The sequence below is a fragment of the Cololabis saira genome, chromosome 6, assembly GCF_033807715.1.
Source record: "Cololabis saira isolate AMF1-May2022 chromosome 6, fColSai1.1, whole genome shotgun sequence".
Lineage (NCBI taxonomy): Eukaryota > Metazoa > Chordata > Actinopteri > Beloniformes > Belonidae > Cololabis > Cololabis saira.
Genome location: NC_084592.1, coordinates 25,760,730 through 25,781,490, shown reverse-complemented (window position 1 = coordinate 25,781,490; position 20,761 = coordinate 25,760,730). Strand labels below are relative to the sequence as shown.

Sequence of the window (20,761 nt, the reverse complement as noted above, 5' to 3'; positions counted from 1 at the left end):
TAAATAGGTTAATTAGGTTCATAGGTACGCTACTGACTTTTTAAAGTGACCTGCCTCCGTGACATCGTGGATACTTAAAAATAAAGTGTTTTTTTGAATATTGGCAGTATCCCAAAAAAAGTGAACTAACTCACTATTCTTACATTCTAAAGTACTAAAACTCATGGATTTAGTGGCATTTCAATCTGCACAAGTAATGTTTAAAGCAAAAATCATTCGCTACCGGATAACATTCAGAAATTATTCATTGGGAGGGAAGGGGGTTATAATTTAAGAGGTAACCTAAACTTCAAATCTTTATTTGTGTGTACAACAAAAATACGTTTTTGTGTATCAGTTTGTGGAATTAAACTGCGGAATGGTTTGAATTTGGAGTTAAAAGAACATAAAAGAATTTAAGAAGAAATATAAAGAAATAGTTTATTTGAGGTATGAAAGTGAAGACTGTTTAAAGATCACCAGCTGTGTATGTTCTGCTATTTTGTCATGTTGTCTTTGTATGTTTATATACTTAGAAATACGTATTATATTTATATCATAGTTATATTATATTTATGATAGAGCTTACATCTTGTAGGCTATGTACTTACATCTTGTACAGGTTATTTCTGTAAAAATGATATATATATATTCATACAAATTAGTGTATAGTATAAAAATTAAATACAGACATATAATTTAGTTGTGGAAAGGGGGTGGGATTAAATATGTTTCTTCCCCCCACTCCTTTTCGAACATGTAACTGAAATATGTGTTTTGATGTTGGTTTTTTTTCTTTATGTGGTGGAATGCCCACCTGTATTTGTTTTCTTATCTTTTATCTTGTTTTTTATACATGTTCGAAATAAACAAAAACGAACGAAGTTGAGACACTCAGGAAGTCCCAGCAGAAACTACTTCCAGACTGCATTCAGGATTTGTTCCAAATAAAAGAAACCCGCTATGACCTGAGGGGGAAACTCATGTTTGAGATGACGACAGCAAGAACACATATTAAAAAGAGATGTACATCAAGAGAAAGGTGGAATAGTTGTGACAACGACCTAAAAATGTGCAGTTCTATCTACAAGTTTAAGAAAATGTTTAAAGAAAATATTGCAAATAAATATAAAACACTATAACTATAAAGTATATTATTAAAAACATTCTAGAATGTGAAACGTCGTGAAACGTCATAATAATAATAATAATAACAATACTGTTACTTAGCAGTGTGAGTACAGTGTGTGAATAATTATAAATAGAGGTTAAATGATCAGTGAATGGGGGTAGGACTAAATAAGTTTACACTTCTTCCTACTCTTTTGGCACATGTAATTCAAGTTAGCAAGTTTTAAAGGATGAAATTCCTTGTTTTATTTTGTTGTTGTTTTCTTAAACTTCTCATGAAGTGTTGTTTCTTTTTTTTTATATGTACAAAAATAAAATAAATCAAATCAAATCAAATATTTTGTCTTCTTTATGCATTCTTTGTTTCCACGGATTAATGCTAATGTTTCAGATTTTAAGCTGATCACAAGAGAAAAAGGGTATAGCCTAAGCTACGGCTTCAGCCTACACCTTTTCGGCAAAAGCAATGTTTATTTTACTTTTTTCATTTTGTTTTGTAAAATAACTTTACAATGACCGAAATAAAGACAATTCATTCATTCATTCATTCATTCATTCAAGTGTTTTCGCGCCATTGTGCATGACGTCATCAGACAGGTACGTCGGCTCGCAGCAGAATTTGTTAGCAGATACTTTTACACGCTCCTTGCACTTTAAAAGTACAAGTAAGCTGCTGTTTATAGTTAAACATATTATCCGAATTATGTATATCAGTGTGAGTCCAAATAATGCTGAAAGTGGACGAACTAAACCATGGAATAGTGTAATGTAGCCACCGAGGCAGCAGCTCCTACAGGTTTCTCACTAACTTTGTCCAAACACTTTTTTGTCGTATTTGTATCTCTCTCTCTCTCTCGGTTCGCCAGCGATGGAGATGAGCAGGGACAAAGTCGGAGACGTCAGGAAGTACACCTGGGCTCATAAATCCCAGCGCCTTAGCGAGCCCCAGCAGCGGCCGGTGAGGACCATGGTGACCCGCAGCCAGCGCAGCCCGGACCCCGGCCTGCTGTGCGGCCTCCCGGCGGAGCTGCTGCACATGCTGCTGGACACACTCTCAGGTGCTGCTCTGCCCGATTTATGCTTCTGCGTTAAAGCGACGCAGAGCCTACGGCGTAGCCTACAGCCGGGTCCCCGCGTACTCTACGGCGTAGGTTCTGCGAGGGTAACGCAGGACCATAAATCAGCCTTAAAACACATCCTCTAGATCAGTGGTTCCCAACCTTTTTTCCTTGTTTCCCCCCTACTTGTGTCTAATGCCGCGTTCCATTTACCTCGGAAATCGGAACTGGGAACTGGGAATGGCAGCCATCTTGGAATGGTAATTCGGGGGTGGTGAAGCTTCTCCCACTTTCCCAGTAGGAAATCCCACTTCGAGGGGCGTTCCAGTTGAAAATTCCGACTGGGAACTGGGAAATTCCGACTTCCTAGGACAAATGGAACGCGGCATTAGACCAGCCAGGCCCCCCCGACCCGTACGTACAGCACCAAAATAGTCTCTTATGTTTTTTGATACCTTTCTCTTTGGTTTACTCTGTATACGTATTACTTTTTTTTTCTTCTCCAATGTCACTAATGTATAAAATACGCATAAAAGGACATACAAATATTTCTGAAAAATGGCTCTTTTAATATGAGACAAACATTCTTTTACATTTTTCCTTTAACAACCTGTCGGAGTAGATTAAATGTTGAGTAATGATATAATAATAAGGAATGAAATAATTTCCTGGGTTTGTCACCAGTGTATAAAAAAACACAAAAAATATTCAAGACATTCATAAATTATTACTAACAATGTCTTATGAATGACTCATTCGCAAATATAATTTTTACAACTGCATAATTTCAAAGCAGACAAAGTTTCGCGCCCCCCCCAGAGATCTCGGCCGCCCCCCCAGGGGGAGCCCGGACCCCAGGTTGGGAGACACTGCTCTAGGGCAGTGGTCCTCAACCTTTTTTCAGTGATGTACCCCCTGTGAAATATTTTTTTCAGCCAAGTACCCCCTAACCAGCGCAAAGCACTTTTGGTTGTAAAAAAAAGACCTAAAACAGAGCACTGTGCCATCAGTAACTGATTTATTAAACATAAAAATATTGCTGCTATGCTTCAACCACGACTCCATCGTTGGTCCAAGTGATTGACAGGTGAAGCCAGGTGATTGACAGGTTAGGTGGAACCATCCTGGTGTGGGGGATACTCTGCGGTTTTAGGATAATAAGTTGAATAGCCTACTCCTGAAGATAGAATTCATTTTATGAATTTAGACTTATATTTTCCTCAATTATTTATGAAATATTTATTTTTAAAGGATTTTTGCATGGATGCTACTTTTTAAATATATGTATATTTTAAAATCTCACGTACCCCCTGTAGTGCCTTCACGTACCCCCAGGGGTACGCGTACCCCCATTTGAGAACCACTGCTCTAGATCAGGGGTCTGCAACCTATAATGTTGAAAGACCCATATTGGACCAAAAACACAAAAAAAAAATATGTCTGGAGCCGCAAAAAATGAAAAGTCTTGTATAAGCCTTAGAATGAAGGCAACACATGCTGCATGTATCTGTATTAGTTAAAACTGGGGGAAGATTTTTTTTTCATTATGCACTTCGAGAAAAAAGTCGAAATGTCGAGAAAAAAGTCAAAATTTCGAGAAAAAAAGTCGAAATGTCGAGATTAATGTTGAAGTACAATTTCAAGAAAAAAGTCAAAATGTTGAGAAAAAAGTTGAAATGTTGAGAAAAAAGTCGAAATGTCGAGGAAAAAGTTGAAATTTCGAGAAAAAATTCAAAATGTCGAGATTAAAAAAGGAAAGGAAAAAGGAAGAAAAAAAGAGAAAAAAGGAAAAAAAGAAGAAAAAAAAGAAAAAGGAAAAAAAAGGTCAAACATTTTTGAAAAAGCTCCAGGGAGCCACTAGGGCGGCTTTAGAGCCGTGGGTTGCCGACCCCTGCTCTAGATCTTAGCAGGGGTCAACAAACAGATACTTATTGTCTGAGTTTTGTTTATGTCATCTAACATTAAATTAAAGATAAAATATATAACATATAAGTAGTATTCATGTGTGATTTAATTTTTTTTTTTAATCCACCAAACAAGGCAAAGCAAGTTTATTTATATAGCACAATTCAACACAAGGTAATTCAAAGTGCTTTACATCAACATTAAAGACCATTCAGTGCTTTGTAGACCAGCAGTAAGATTTTAAACTCTATCCTTTGACTCACTGGAAGCCAGTGTAGTGATTTCATGACCGGTGTAATGTGGTCCAGTTTCCTGGTGTTTGTAAGGACTCTGGCGGGAGTGTTCTACATCAGGATGTCCACAGACTTTTTTTGTTTTGGGCTGAATGTGTCAGCCATCGTTGCACTCAACATTGCTCTGTGCATAGCCTGTCTGACCTGGCCCAGATTCACCCCAACAAAAGTTGTTCAAAATTGTTCTGTCTTCAGCCCATTTATGGTCCTAATTTAGTCTGACAAAAGATGTTCAAACTTGATCTGTGTTAAAGGTAGGGTTGCCACCTTTAAGAAATAGAAATAAGGGACCCCTCATTTCTGCAGCACAGGCGCCAAATAAAGGGACATCCCCAAAACTCCTAAAATGCATAGAAATGTATTTATTTAAGAACAAAAAACAAAATGCTTTGATTTAAAGTTTAAAGTGCTTTAATAGCTTTGAACTTGCATGACTGTACAGACCAGCCCCCGGGTCTGGCACTCAGAAGGCGCGCCGATTTTTTCCAGTGGCCAACCGCGGTACTGCAACCAAAAATCCCATGCGGCCCAGAAAGCTTTTTTCCCATAGACCGCAATAGTAAAAGAGAAGCCTCTAAAACTGTTCACAGGACACCTCCAGCTGTAATCCCCGGCAATTACTAATCTTTGTATTCTATATTTTTAAGTCATGGACTTTATATCCGTCAATAATGTTTTATAACGGCCAGAAAAGTAAAAGAAAAGTCTCTTTCTGGGCGTGACGTCACGGCTGACATCACAGCCGTGTCCGTGCATTCCACGGATGTTTTATATTAATATATATTATATAATTATATTATATTAATACATTAATAATATATGTAATGCTATACATGTAATAATATACATTAATTAATATATTATATTAATACATATTATATTAATATTCGCGTCATTGCCCCGGGGCATGATGGGAGGCCCCAGAGCATCATGGGAGGTGACTCAACTGCGCATGCTCTATGGGCCGCTGTATGCGGAAGTAAACCCGGAAGTCAGAGATTTTTTCGGCGGATGCGCTGGCTGAGCAGAAGGCATTGAAATGAATGGGCGGCCATTTTTGACGTCCGATCCAGTTATTATTATAGATCCATGGTACAGACAGCCAACCATACTAGCAATTGAAATATCCTCCTATGCTATGTATATCCACATCAGCCCAGATGTAGAATATAGATACAGGTGAAGAATATGGTGTAAAAGTTAATTTATATTCAATTTAAAAGGTGAAACTCATATATTACCTAGTCTCATTACATGCAAAGCAAGATATTTTAAGCCTTTGTTTGTTATAATTTTGATGATTGAATTGTTTATTGATTTCATTAAACATTCTAATTTTTTTAGATTTTTTTATTTGGGGTTTTCATAAGCTGTTAGCCATAATCATCAAGATTATAACAAATAAAGGCTTGAAATATCTCACTTTTCATGTAGTGGGAAATAATATATTTGTTTCACCTTTAGTTGAATTTACTGAAACAAATGAAGTTTTGCAATATATTCAAATTTTCCAACCTTCACCTGTATATTATGACGTCAATAAATAACAGAGCGAACCAACATATGTTGCTGTCTTTTATATATCCTTTTCTTTATTTTGTTCATTATTGTTAGTTCGTTGTTCATGTGTGTGCGAGTGTGACAGACGTGCATAGGACAATTGTGAAATACGTATTGGTTCAATACGGAACGCAACTTTTAATTCCCAATTACGTAACAATTCTGTATTTCAAGGGACGGGTGGCAACCCTGGTTAAAGGGGACCTATTATGGCATCTAATACCTATTTTAAACAGGCCTTGAATGTCTTAAAAACAAGCTTTTGATAGTTTTTTGCTATATAAATTAGGGCCTTTCTGTTTGCTTCTCAGAGAGATACACTTTACACTAAACTTATATTTTATATGACGTTGCATTATTATACTTGCACATATAGCCCATACATCCATCCATCCCTCTCAGGATTGGGGCTGTGAGGGCAGCAGCCTGATCAGAGAAGCCCGGACCTCTCTCTCCCTGACTACTTTCACTCCCAGGAAGCTACATCTGAGTCCCCTGGCCAGCCAGTAGACATAGCCTCTCCAGCATGTCCTGCAGAGATTATTATTATATAATAATAATATCTGTATCTATATTTGCCTTGTGGTTTTCTCCCAGCTGGACATGCCCAAAACACCTCCCATGGAGTTTCCCATGAGGCTCCTCAACCAGACCCACTTCCTCTTGCTGTGAAAGAGTTGCAATCCTACTCCATCTCTCCCAAATTACTGAACTTCCCACCCCATTTCTAAGGGAGAGTCCATCAACCCAGCAAAGAGAACTCATTTCATCCAAATATATTCACCATCTTTTTAGTTTTTTCATCAAGTTAGGCATAAGTGCAGTTCTTTTTGTATGTAAAAAAGTCTAAAATGAATTAAAGAAAATATAATTCAACTTTACTTAAAGGGGACCTATTATGGCATCTAATGTCTATTTCAAACAGGCCTTGAATGTCTTAAACACAAGCTTTTGATTTTTTTTGCTACATAAATTAGAAATTCAGCCTCTGAGCCATGTCTGCAGCATCTCATTCTCTAACCTCATTATCTATGCAGGATTCTGAGTGGGCGGGGAGGCTATGATAATGAGGCACTGTGCTGATTGGCTGCCTGAATGACGCGATTCACCAATACGAAAAAATGGCGGAAGCTCCGGCCGGCGGAGTTATTTACACCGTGTCATAACTGCATGCGATGCGAGTGAGCGTCACCGACAAAATGAATTCCATTGCTTTATTTTCTATTGGACTGTCCTAACTGGCCGCAACGACGCAGCGCTGCGCCGTTTTGAGCTGAACATTTGTCAGACGCCCTGCTTCTATTTTCTTCCTGTCGCTCGCGTTGAAAGCCGGTTGAAAGCGCTGTAGGAAACAGTCATGGATGAGGAACGGTTGATCCAGTTAGTTGAAATGAGAAGTTATCTCTATGATACCTCCTCATTTCACTACAAAAACCTCAATAAAGTGGCAGCTGGCTGGAGGGAGATGGACAGCGATCGGACGCTTGCATGCAGTTAAATGGTGTTATAGTTGTGGGCGTGGTTTGCATTTTGGTTACGTAATGAAAATGCGCCGAATCTGAACGGCTCGTAGAAGCCACATTACACTGGACGGCTCATCCGGGCGCCTGTACAGACACTGCAGAATTTGGTTGCTTTACTCCTTCTCTGAGTTGGCAGGCTGAGGGGAGACCACTTTATATATGTTAAAGCTAGAAAAAAACGTGTTTTTTCATAATAGGTCCCTTTTAAAGGAGCCGTCTGTAAGAAATGGCCAAAACTGGTACTGCAGTCACTTTCAAAATATTGTTGAGCGGCGTGTACCCTCCCCCTCCTCCCCCCGACCAGAGGTTGCCAGGTAGGCTGCAGAATGCAGCAGGAACGTAGGCTGCCATGGCAAGCGACGAGTCTTACACAGTTAGTTTATTTTCTGTATTTAATGCTTTATGAAAGATCTTTTGCGAAGTAATAATGTAGTTTTTGGAAAGCTAGACTTTTTTTCATCCAACACGTTCGTAGCGGCTGCTGCGATAATTAGAGCCGAGCTGGCAACCCGGATGCCGAAACAATACTGACTTGGTGATTGGGAGATAGGTGGAGGGTGGAGCTTCAGAAACAATACTGACTTGGTGATTGGGGGATAAGTGGAGGGTGGAGCTTCAGGCCAAAACAAAAAATGACAACATAAACATCAGTTGAGGGCTGCAACTCCTCTTTTTAAACTGGAATATCCTGGCTTGAGTGCTGTTGTCAGTGACATAAGTATTTGAAATGAACATGATTTTTAAATGTCTGTTGACATATCGGGGTCATTTTATGATTCGTTTTATTATTGCTTTTACATACAGCTCCTTTTAAATATACATAGTTCAATGACCATGATATCTTTTGTTTAAAAGTGTTGAAAAAAAACAGCAGTATTTCTGTTGGTATTAATTAAGTCATTCAAAAGAATTAAGTCAACTTTTGTCTGACATTTAGATTTTAAGAACAATACTATGCTTTATGTCTCCTAATATTTAATCCATTTATAAACATTTTGTGCCTGTGTGTTTGTCAGTGCTGGAGATCAGCGTGTTCAGTATGGTGTCAAAGGAAATGGCTGGTTACGTTGTGGACTACATCTCCTCCATGGCCTGGAAGAATAAAAACATCGTCTCCAGCTTTCACAACAACATGTACCTTGAACAGAGATGCACTGTTCAACACTACAGGGAGCTGGGTACGTCAATCAAGGCTTCTGTTATTTGTAGCTTTCTCGCTATTCTTTGCTAAATGTCTTTTATTGCTTTATTTAATACAAAATCGTATTGATCAAATCATCCCTCACCATTTACTGTCCAACAACTGAATGATCAGAAGGCAGCACCTTTTAATTTGGCGGTGTGTTTTGTGTTTGGCATCTCAGGCTTGTTGTTCAAGAGGTGCACCTTGCTGCTACCCACAAAGGAAAGGTTAAAGTTTGTCTTTTGCATGTTTTCTCAGGTAAGAAAGGGACACATGAGAGGACAAGTAAAAACAGAAAATAACTGATTTAATGTTCGGGATTTTTATTTTTACTTAGAATAGGTAAGAAAGACAGAACAAGTTTCTTTTGTGTGTCCGTCTATGCCAGGGGTCGGCAACCCAAAATGTTGAAAGAGCCATATTGGACCAAAACACAAAAAACAATTATGTCTGGAGCCGCAAAAAATGAAAAGTCTTGTATCAGCCTTAGAATGAAGGAAAATGGTGAAAGGTGAAATGTCGAGAAAAAAGTCGAAATGTCGAGAAAAAAGTTGAAATGTCGAGGAAATAGTAAAAATTTCGAGAAAAAAGTCGAAATGTTGAGAAAAAATTCGAAATGTCGAGAAAAAAGTCGAAATGTTGAGAAAAAAGTTGAAATGTCGAGAAAAAAGTCAAAATTTCGAGAACAAAGTTGAAATGTCGAGATTAATGTTGAAGTACAATTTCGAGAAAAAAGTCGAAATGTCGAGATTAAAAAGGAAAGGAAAAGGGAAGAAAAAAAAGAGGAAAAAAAGAAAAAAAAAAGAAAAAAAAGAAGACAAAAAAAGGGTCAAACATTTTTGAAAAAGCTCCAGGAGCCACTAGGGCGACGCTAAAGAGCCGCATGTGGCTCCAGAGCCGCGGGTTGCCGACCCCTGGTCTATGCTGTAAGGAGTTTTAAATGATTGACTTAATGTACAGGATTTTACTTCATTTCACACTGTACAGTTAGAAAGAGTATTTATTGCATTTTATTGTTTTTTTTCATATTACAAGTTCATATTACATTTCCAAGTAGAACCATTTTGTTGAATTATATATCATTGTTTGAAATGTGACTATTGCTATTACACTAATTGTTCAGCAGTGCAAAAGAAAAAAAAAAAGAGAAAATCAACCATGTGGTTTGTGTTAGGTTCCCTGTTTCGTGTTGGAGCAGTGCATTGCACCACACTGCGCCGGTTTCTCCAGGTATGGCGCCTTCCTCAAGGTGAGTGACTCACAGAATAAAGGCTGAAAATGCTGCAGTGGATTGAAACGTGAATGTAATTAGAGGAAATGACACCGTAGATAAAGCTAGGACAAGATAAGCACAGTAGGACTGCATTGAAATTCCATTAATAACGGGCTCCTCCCGAGATAAAGATTCTAGCAGCGAACCCCGACGCCCCACCGTTACAGCCTCTTACAGCGACATGACAACGTGCATGTGTGCTACAAAAACCAGCATTAATTACAAGAAGCCTGTGTAATGACTCATCTATATTTAACCTTTTCGTTTCATCCATTTATTTTAATAAAAAGCTTAAACAGTGAAGTCAATCGTGGAAATAGTGCATGATGGGGTTTAGGGCTGGGCGATATGGACCAAAAGTCATATCTCGATATTTTCTAGCTAAATGGCGATACTCGATATATATCTCGATATTTTTTCTGTGCCTTAATTGGGGTTTCCCCCAAAGCATTATAGCATAGCATCTCTGTTAGCTTCATTTTTTTCTGAGGCAAACCCTTAAAAAAAAAAAGTCAGTTTTAATACAAAGCCTCATGCCAAATGTCACACAGGTACCTTTATTAACAGAGGTCTGCACAATATATATATGTATATATATATATGTATAAAACAAATGAAATAAAAATAAACTGCTTGCAAATATAGAATAAAAATGTTTCTTGAATAAAATAAAACAAATATTCCTTTCCTGCATAACAATTAAATTAAAATACCCTGTACAATTAATACAATGTAGACAGTAATAGGCAGACTTTTCCACTGAGGTTGACAGTTGTGCAAATAACAAAACATTTGTGCAAATCTCAAATAAAACATTCAAGTCAATTTGTCACTAAATAAGCTATATCAAAATCATAAAAAAAAAAAAATATATATATATATATATATATATATATATATATATTTTAAATTTTTTTTTAAATTTTTTTAATAATCAATATAAACGATATTGTCTCGTACCATATCACGTTTGAAAATATATCGATATATATTAAAATCTCGATATATCGCGCAGCCCTAATGGGGTTTTACTCATTGCCTTGCAGACTCTGATTGCAGGATGGGATGAGCTGGAGTGCTACAGAGTGTTCAACTTTTTGTGCGACTTCACAAACCTGTTGCAGAAGACTGAAGCAGTAATTTCTGCAAAACCAGGTGTGTTTTAGTGTGGAAATGCTGCAGAGAACAGCAGAAACTTAAATGGAGAACAACTCTTGATGCAGGGCTTCATCCTTTCTGCTAAAGCTACAGTGTCAGTCTCGTAATACTTGTATAGATTTTATGTCTCTCTTTGTGGGTCAGATCACTAGAGAAAGAAGGCAGTTACATGGTTTTGAATTTGAAGGGTTTAAGAGAGCAGTGACATGGGAAACAAGGCTGAGAAAAATGTGTAAATATTTGTGTACCCAGGGGTGAAGCGATTCCAAGAGCTGCAGCTGCGACTCTTCTGCCGTCAGGTTCTGTTGGACTCGTGGCAGAACGAATCAGAATGCCAGTTCTGGCTCATACAGCTACTAAAGCCCTGGCCCATGGTCAGTCAGGCCCACCTGCTGTTTATCCTGTACGGACCGTTGCTGCCTGAGGGTGAGTCAACTTGCACAGAATAGTTTAAAACAAAAACATCAAGTGGTGTTTACCTTGTTAAAATGTGGCTGTTGGGGCACTTAAGGGATATTGAGAGAGTCTGAGAGTAATAATGTTACAACCCCAAATAGTTGAATGTACAGTCATAATAAACTAGTAATAGATTAAAAAAAATACCTTACCTACAAGTTTTATTTTTTATTGAAATCTTTATTTCGAGCATACAGAAAAAAACAAAAAAACAAAAAAAAAACACAATTTCACAAAACAAAAAAGAATACAAATAAACAGTCATTAAACAGAATCAAAGGGAAATAAACCTTCATGTCCGAAAAGGAGTAGGAGGAAGTAAAAATAAAAATAAGAAAAAATAAGAAAAATAAAACAGCAAGCTTTACTTTGTCAAAAAATTATACCTGTTATTACCAGAGCAATTATAGATAATATACATATACAACATATATATATTAGGGGTGTAACGATACATTAATCTCACGATACGGTACGATACACGATATTGAGGTCACGATAACGATACGATATTATAGCAGTATTTTTTTAACAACCTTGAATGAGGAACATATGACTGGAAAAAAATGGTCTTTTATTTGAAAGACACAAAATCCAAAACAATACTGTGCGTTTGCCCTATTGTTACAGTTTGTAATTCTTTATAACTGTTTAATTTTTAAAGAGAAAGCCAGGCCAACCATTTTCCACAAACTGAACTAAAAGTAAATGTCAGGTTTGCATTATGCATCTTCAGTTTCATACAAGTAAACATATTTAGACACAAACTGAATAGTTTCTCTCATGTATGATCTGACTTTTTTCTTTTCCAGAAATTTAACAACTAAAATTAAATAAATAAATAAATAAATAAAAGAAAATAAATACATACAATTTTACATCATAAAACAGATTGATTCATGCTCACCTTATAAGTGTAAGAGAAGATTTATTTTTGTTAAGAAAGTTATTTTGGTAATTCAGGGTTCATTATTTTATAAATATATTCTTTATATTCTGTAAATCAGGGACTATAATGACACTAGTCAGTTTATCTGTAGTTATTAGTCTGTTTTAGATTGGGCGGAGTGATACAGCACTAGGTGTTGTGTTGATGTTCTAAAATCCTACACTGTTGAGCGGACATTAAAGTACACTCCAACTCGGAAGAAGTTGTCCCTGTGTTTATTCTACTCACGACCCGAAAAAGGTTTAATTTAATAAGGTAAGGCTTAACTCTACACCAGCAACTTCTACATAAGTAAAAGTTCAGAGCTCAAAACCCTGCAAGAGTCCTGTGATCGGGATTACTAGTCAACACAATATAGGCTATTAATATTAATAATCCAATATCGCGATACAGGTTGTCACCTCCACCACACGTATCGTGACGTTTTTGTATCGCGAAATTTCGTGGCACGATATATTGTTACACCCCTAATATATATATATATATATATATATATATATATATATATATACATACATAATACACATCTTATCATAAACAATATAATCCTTATTATATATACCATTTTATATACACATTATGCAGAATCCCCACACAATCACTACCTCATGTCTCCTCTTCCATGTATTTTGCAAAAATCTTTTCTTTGTATTTGCTTTTGAACCTGTAGATGGTTGGACATTGTTTCAGCTTCTTACTCAGACTGTTCCATAGCCTCACTCCACTGTTTGAAATGCAACATTTTTTGCTTGTAGTTCTACATGACTGTAATTTAAAATTAATTGGTTCCCTTAATTCATATCTCCCCTGTCTTTCCTGAAACATTTGCTGTATTTCTCCTTATGCAGGCGCCCTCGGCTGGCAGGCTTTGGTGGAGCGGGGTCTGCCCCACGGCGCTCTGTGGGACATGGCTAAAGCCATCCTCATGCTTTTTGGCAAAGTTGAAGTCAAAGGCTGGACCACTGACTCGATGCTGGTGATCATTGAGGAGCTAATCGGTATCTTATATCAGAGAGCTTCTTATTTTTTCATGACACACATCTTTGTGCATTAACACAATTCTCACATGTGGGTGGACGTAGTGTGATGCTAATACGGTAGATAACTTGGTGGCAAAGGTGAATGTTACGTCAAATGGGCACAATTTGGTGGTGGCGGTGGTGGGGGGTGTTGCCGTTTAACTGTGGTAATTTTTTGCCTTTATATCAAGATATAAAAAAAATTGAAAACCGCCCCAGCCCTGCACACATCCACAGAAATGCACATGACAGATACAGAATCCCTGGGAACAAAATGTGCTAAAACTGACAAGATCATCTAGAAAATATGTCTTGACTGATGTAGAATCTACCATATTATTTTAAATTACTTATTTTTTTTTTGAATGTTTCAATATATTGTTTTACGTTTGTTTTTTTTTCCTTTCTCTGTCCAGCCGTTCCTGAACCGTGGCATGTGGAGAATGTGGCTCGCCTTTTGGTGCTGTGTGGCAGCCGTCTCTGCTACACGGTCCTGGCCAGCAAGGCCCTCGGTGGACGAGTCTCTGAGATCTCAACACTCTTTATTTACATCATACTGGTGAGAGCGCTTGTCTTTTTCAAAGATTCCCCTCATAATGAATCTCATTTATGATTTGGGCTGAACACAGAGAGTGAGGAAAGTTTACAAAGGTGTCCCATGCAACAATAAGCTTGGAAGAAACTCAATTAAGATCAGGGTTTGTACGGGTGCTTTATATTCTTGCCCCCATGAGTCAAGCCAAGATTGATTTAAGAACGACTGAACTTTCATAAGTCATTTATTGTCTGCATGCAAATAAATAAGGCCCTGTCAACACACAACAGAGCAAGTAATAAAGAAGTGTAGTCAGCCAGTTTGAGAAAACGACTCCAGGCAACAGTTTCTTGACAGATTCTACGAGCATCCTTCTTTATAACCCAGTTACAAAGCAGATCTTGCATTTTTATAGGCAGCCATCTCTAATACCCCGACTAACTCTAAAAACATCTTTGTCCTATGTCTTTTAGTGAGTTGTCATGGCCACAAGAATTTTGCAAAACCATAATATAAAGAAAGGAGCACTTACTGATTCAGAAGAGGTGGATCCACATTACAGCACCCAAGTTTATCAAAGTAAACAGAACATTTGCTAAATGTACATCAACCGAGTTACATATCCATCTGTAATTGCAAATCCTTTTTGCTTACTTTTTAATGCAGTTTAAAAATAATAATTTATTATACAGTATGTCTATTCATATAAATATGCAATTTATAAAAACTCAAGTAAGTTGTTGGAAACGTAGAATTGGACCTTTTTAAAAGTGCTTGAATTTGATTTGAGAATAATGCATGAATCTTGAAAGAAAAAATGTGGCTTTGCTCAAAAGTCACAAGTGAAGGCTAATCAAATTTAGCACTGCATCTTTGAGGTGAGTTTACATGCAGGTGACCCTGCTTATATCCATCCATCCATCCATCCATCCATCCATCCATCCATCCATCCATCCATCCATCCATCCATCCATCCATCCATCCATCCATCCATCTCTTATACTCGCTTCACCTTGTTTCTGCAGCGACTCTGATGAGGCTTAAGTTGGAAATGCTCCAAACAGAAAGACCGTAGTTGAGGCTCGACTCCATGAGTTTCCTGCTTCGTCAGCCACTGTCCCAGTGTACTGTATTCCTTCTCAGAACCTTATATGATAGAAAAAAAAAGTACCCCAGTAATAATAAATATTTATGGTAATCATGTGTCATTATGGCCTGAGCACTTACAGTGCGAAGGCCCTATTGTATCTGAAGAAGATTTTTTTTTTCTTTTCTCTCGTTATTTTTTTTCTCGTTTTTATTTTTCAGACGAAATGAGGGCCTTTTTGCCCCCCTAAACGTGTCCCAAAAGTCACCAAATTTTGCACGCAAGCCAGGCCTGGCGAAAAATGTGATATTTAATGGTTTGCATTAATGGGCGTGGCCTAATGGCGCAACAGCGCCCCCTTGAAAACTTTGTACCTCAAGCCCCACAATACGGTTTGACGTACATGCACGAAAATCGCTACACACCTGTATCATGTCACAACTTAAAAAAAAGTCTCTTGGCGCCATGGCCGTAACCGAACAGGAAGTCGGCCATTTTGAATTATTATAGTAATTATTATATTATTATTATTATAGTAATTTTGGCGAAATTTATGCCATTTTTTCGGCAGCTAATACGGCCCGAACCATAACGTGCACCCAGGTGTGTTATACATCAAAATGTGCGTCTCCGTCCTGCGACGATGGGCATTACTTATCTCAGTCAAAAGTGTTACCGTGGCGATGATAGATGCCAAAAAGTGCGCCCCCCCTTCATCTGATTGGTCCATATTTGATAGTTCCTACTTTCTGCAATAACTTTTGAATGGTTTGATATAGAGAGTCGTGGCTGGTGTCATCCGCTAAATGTCCAGGCCTGAAGAATCTACATGAAGTCATACAAGCGCTTCCACTGCAGCCTGAACGTGCACAAGGGTGCGAGGGCCCGTTCATCGCTGCTCGCATCTTCAATTTTTTTCTTATTTTTGTCATAAAGCAATAGTAGCCTGTAGGGCTGGGCGATATATCGAGATTTTAATATATATCGATATATTTTCAAACACGATATGGTACGAGACAATATCGTTTATATCGATTATTTAAAAAAAAAAAAAAAAAAGTTTTTTTTTTTTTTTTTAATGATTTTGATATAGTTTATTTTGTGACATATTGACTTGAATGTTTTATTTGAGATTTGCACAAATGTTTTGTTATTTGCACAACTGTCAACCTCAGTGGAAAAGTCTGCCTGTTACTGTCTACATTGTATTAATTGCACAGTTTATTTTAATTTAATTGTTATTCAGGAAAGGAATATTTGTTTTATTTTATTCAAGAAGCATTTTTATTCTATATATGCAGGCAGTTTATTTTTATTTCATTTGTTTTATACATTTTGATATTGTGCAGACCTCTGTTAATAAAGGTACCTGTGTGACATTTGGCACGAGGCTTTGTATTAAAACTGACTGTTTTTTTAAGGGTTTGCCTCAGAAAAAATGAAGCTAACAGAGATGCTATGCTATAATGCTTTGGGGGAAACCCCAATTAAGGCACAGAAAAAATATCGATATATATCGAGTATCGCCATTCAGCTAGAAAATATTGAGATATGACTTTTGGGCCATATCGCCCAGCCCTAGTAGCCAGTTGTGCTATCCATGGTGCCGATTTTGATCTCTTATTTTAAAACTCCTATCTGATGCTTTAAAGGTTGATATAATCATATGAGACTCTTCTTTCTTGATAACAACTTTGTCCCAACAATAGTCGGTGATGTAAAGTTTTCCAGTCAGTCATTCTTGGCCATTTTGGTCATTGCAGCAAAATTATTTATGGTAAACAAAACCGAGTCTCAGAACCTTTTGATTCAATCAGTTGACTCTGGTCATATTTGTTTTCTAGAAAAGAAAAAAAAGATGTATTTTGCTCTTTCTTTTCCTCAGGTTTGTGAGAAGGACGGCTATCACATGAGCTGGGCTGTGAAGCTGGTTCAGCAGATCTGCAAAGTCTTCACCTCAACGCCTGAAAAGTTCTGCTTCATCCAGCAACTGGAAAACAAGTTCTCAGAAGTCACCAAGGAATTCTTGGACTCTAATTTAACAGGTGAGTTTAGGAAACTTTCAGGAAAGAACAGCTGTGGAAGTACAGTAATGACCTGACAAAAAAAAAAAATCAGTATTGGACAATTTTGGATAAAAAAAAAGAATATGTAGGAACTCCTTCCTTTGTTGCATCAATGTTGTATCACAAGATTAAGATAAAAATTAGGAAGATAATGTGGAAGATAATGTGGAAGATAGTGGCGATTCACTATTCAAATGTAATGATTGAAAACCAGAAGCAATATAATTTAATCATACAATAGTATTGTGACTAACTGACAGAGAACATATTGAAATGAAAATAGTTTGCACTTAAGAACACAATTCTCATTTTCCCATCTATTACTTCAAATTGTATGTAAAATAGATATATACATCTTATGTACTTAAAAATAATATTTTATCTGCAATAGAGAAAAGTATTTCAACAATTTTTGACCGTTAGAGTACAATGCAGAAAGTCTTTGTTTCTCTTTACATTATAATGGTGATCATGGGAACTTGAAGAAAAAACAAAATATTACTTTTTAAGTAGGAATTATTGTGAATGAATACATATAATTTTTTACTTACTCAGAATTTCTCTGGATAAATAATTAGATGACTATGGACTGGACTTTTATCACTTAGAATTGCAACACACAGATTTTAATAGTCATTAATATTCAGTTAGCTTATAATAATAATATAATATTGTAACAGTTTGTTTGATCCAGTAGGTTTTTTCATGTCATATCAGTGACTCTTTCTCATTTACGAATTAAACTGGATCTCACAGGATGGGCCTTTTTTCATGTTTCCCAAGCTTTCTTTCTTTGTTGTTCCACTTTTGATAAATCTTTTGTAAAGCTCATTTACATTATTACCTTATACAGTATGTTGTGTTTTAATATGGTGAACTTTTCTTAGATCCTTTACTTTTGTCTCCCTAAAGACTTTGACACATAAATATCTTTCCAGGTCTTTTGAGTTCCCAAGTTATTTCCCTTGGTTCCTCCGTTGTGTCAGTCTCCTTTTATCTTTTTTTCTTTTGATAGCATTGACGGTTTTTGTTATCTCCTTAACTGACTTTTTATAGTCACCAATCGCTTGCATGCTGAATGCAATGTGATTTAAGTTCTCGTCTAACTTCTATTTCTGTCAAGCTTTTGTTTTGTCTGTTCAAATGTTCAGTGAGGAATTGAATGGCAGTTATGAAGTTTGCATTAGTCTGGTCAGGGTTCTTCCGTTCTTCTTGGGACTTCTGCGTCGTCGTAGGCTCAGTCATAAATGGACATGTTGTTCCTTTGGCTCATTTCCGAGATTTTGATACTGTAGGAGCATATAGTAGGTTAGTACTCTTGAACTAGTTTATTCTGTGTAAAGGTTTTGACCGTCTTTGGCCTTCAATCCCAGCTGAAGCGTAGTTGAGAAAATAGTTGTACCTTTGGTGTGGAGCAGTTTATTATGAAAGTGTGTTGCAGTGTGTGACAGCTCAGAAATATGACATTTACTTCAAAGTCCTGTTTTCTTATACTATTTTAGTGGAAGCACTTTTCCTCAGGTGATGGGTTTGCATCAGTTTTTCCACATACAGCAGACATTAATTTGTCTCTTGAGTTGAACTAGTCTTTTATTGTTGCTGCAGACATTCTAATTTCCAACAACTGGAGGGAGTCGTTCATTTTTGTTGAAGTGGGGACATGAATTATTGAAAAGTGACAAAAGATCAGCGGATAACATTTACAAGGGAAAACAGAATAAAGAAAAAAGAAATGACTCTTGAGTCTGCAAATATGCTCGCACACAACCACAAACGTAACATTTTTTTCACTGTATTATCTTAAATTCAAAAACTGGATTCAATTCAAGGCCAGGCCTCTTATAATGGCCGGGATCATGGTCAACAAATAGAGGCAGTTCTGGTACGTTTGTCATTATAATGTTCATGCCAGAATAAAAAAAGTCATTACCACTTCCATGCTCCCAGTGATGCTCCGCTCTGGAGGCGTCCATAGCGTTCCTGTCTGTACACTATCTCTTTGTGCAAATCCCATTGTGTGAATCCACAAAAAGAATTGCAAAGCTCGATTGTGGAGCTGTATCTCCAATCTCACAGCGAGATGCAGGTGTGTGAATGATAAGGAAGAAAAGTGGATGTTTTTTCACACGCACAACAGAGAGATTGCAACAATTCCTGTGATCTTCCAGGAATAAATGGATATTTAAGTGGATTTTCATAGAAACGCACACTTCCATACACACAAACACACAGCGTTTCTTTGCAGAAATATAGATAGATATATAGATTTTGTGTTGTGGGTGGTCGGTGATGGATTGGTGATTTGTCCAGGGTGTACCTGCCTCTCATCCAGCGACTGCAGCGATGGGATCCAAGAAGAGCCCCTTATGGCAAAGATGAAATGAGCATAGAAGATGGATGGAGAACACATCATATTAAATCAAGGCTGATTTATTACCTACAGTAACTGCCATGGTTCAACCCTTATTTTAAAGAAGCACAGTGTGTATTAAGTGTGTATTCCCTTAACGTTTGCTCTATACATTTTGGGTTGTGACTATGGCGTCCAAAACCCAGAAGCTGTACCCAAGAAATCAAAACTCTGACCAAAAGTGCAGTCACCTTATTGGGTTATACTTTTCTTTTCTGTCCATCTTTTCTAAAACCATATCCATCTTTGAACGGTCTTTTTTAGTTACGTTTTTCGCCGTTGCAATTCTGAAGCGAGTGTCAAATCAGCACTATATCATTCTGCAGAGGGGAGGAGGGACACAGCCAAGATCTAGTGGCACCTGCATCACATCAGAGCACAAAAAACCTGCTTCTCGCAGTCATGGACAACCAGCAAGCGGAAAGAAGTTATGTATGATAAAATTGTTAATGACATTAAGAATTTACCTCCGTCAACGCAAGGCGCCAAGTCTTTCAGTTGTCAATGAGCTACTAGATCTTGGCTATGTCCCGCCTTCCTGCTTTACCATTAAAAACCCCACAATGCCTCCTTTTGATCCTCAACATAGTTATTGAAAGAGTTCTTAGGGTTTGGTAATTCCTTCTCACAATGTGTTTTGTCGCTGTGAAAAAAAAAAGGCAAGCGTGGAGACAAACCTGTTACATACTGAAGCATAATGAAGGAAAAAAAGTCAAAAATGCTATTGTGTGTTTCCAGGGAACCACTTTGAAGATGCAGAGACGTTCCACACCCTGAGCATCCTTCTGGACTCCAGCGCTCATTTCCACACCAAATTACTCCACATGCTGCTCAAATAGGAATTACGCAGATTACGAGTGACAAGATTTGCAACAGTTGGGACGCGAGGAGACAAACTCCAGTTAGTGAAGGGGTTTACCAAAGAAGTGGAAAAAAGTGGGATGAACCTTCAAACTGATAGTAAGATGAGAAAAAGGAGTTGAGGACAAGTTATAAAATGGTTAGTTTTCAAACAGCAGCAGACTGATCTACGATCCAGTTCTAGTGGATGTTGACTTTTATAAACTATTTAATATGCATCATTATTTATTCGCAGTAAAACTATTTATTTGGTACTTGGTTTTCTCCATGTAAATATAGTTGTGATAGAATTGACATGTTTCTCTGTGTAAGTTA

The 20,761-nt window shown here is 37.3% G+C and overlaps 1 protein-coding gene across 1 annotated transcript; it reads left to right on the top strand.

Annotated features, from left to right (window-relative positions):
* The first annotated feature begins 1,978 nt into the window (after positions 1–1,978).
* Positions 1,979–20,542, top strand: LOC133445597 (F-box only protein 47-like). Its single transcript, XM_061722921.1, has 10 exons — positions 1,979–2,168; positions 8,466–8,627; positions 8,814–8,890; positions 9,807–9,881; positions 10,952–11,060; positions 11,316–11,489; positions 13,317–13,466; positions 13,904–14,046; positions 16,995–17,154; positions 20,324–20,542. The coding sequence occupies exons 1-10, from the start codon at positions 1,979–1,981 to the stop codon at positions 20,422–20,424; spliced, it is 1,341 nt and encodes a 446-aa protein (XP_061578905.1). The 3' UTR covers positions 20,425–20,542.
* Positions 20,543–20,761: the final 219 nt, after the last annotated feature.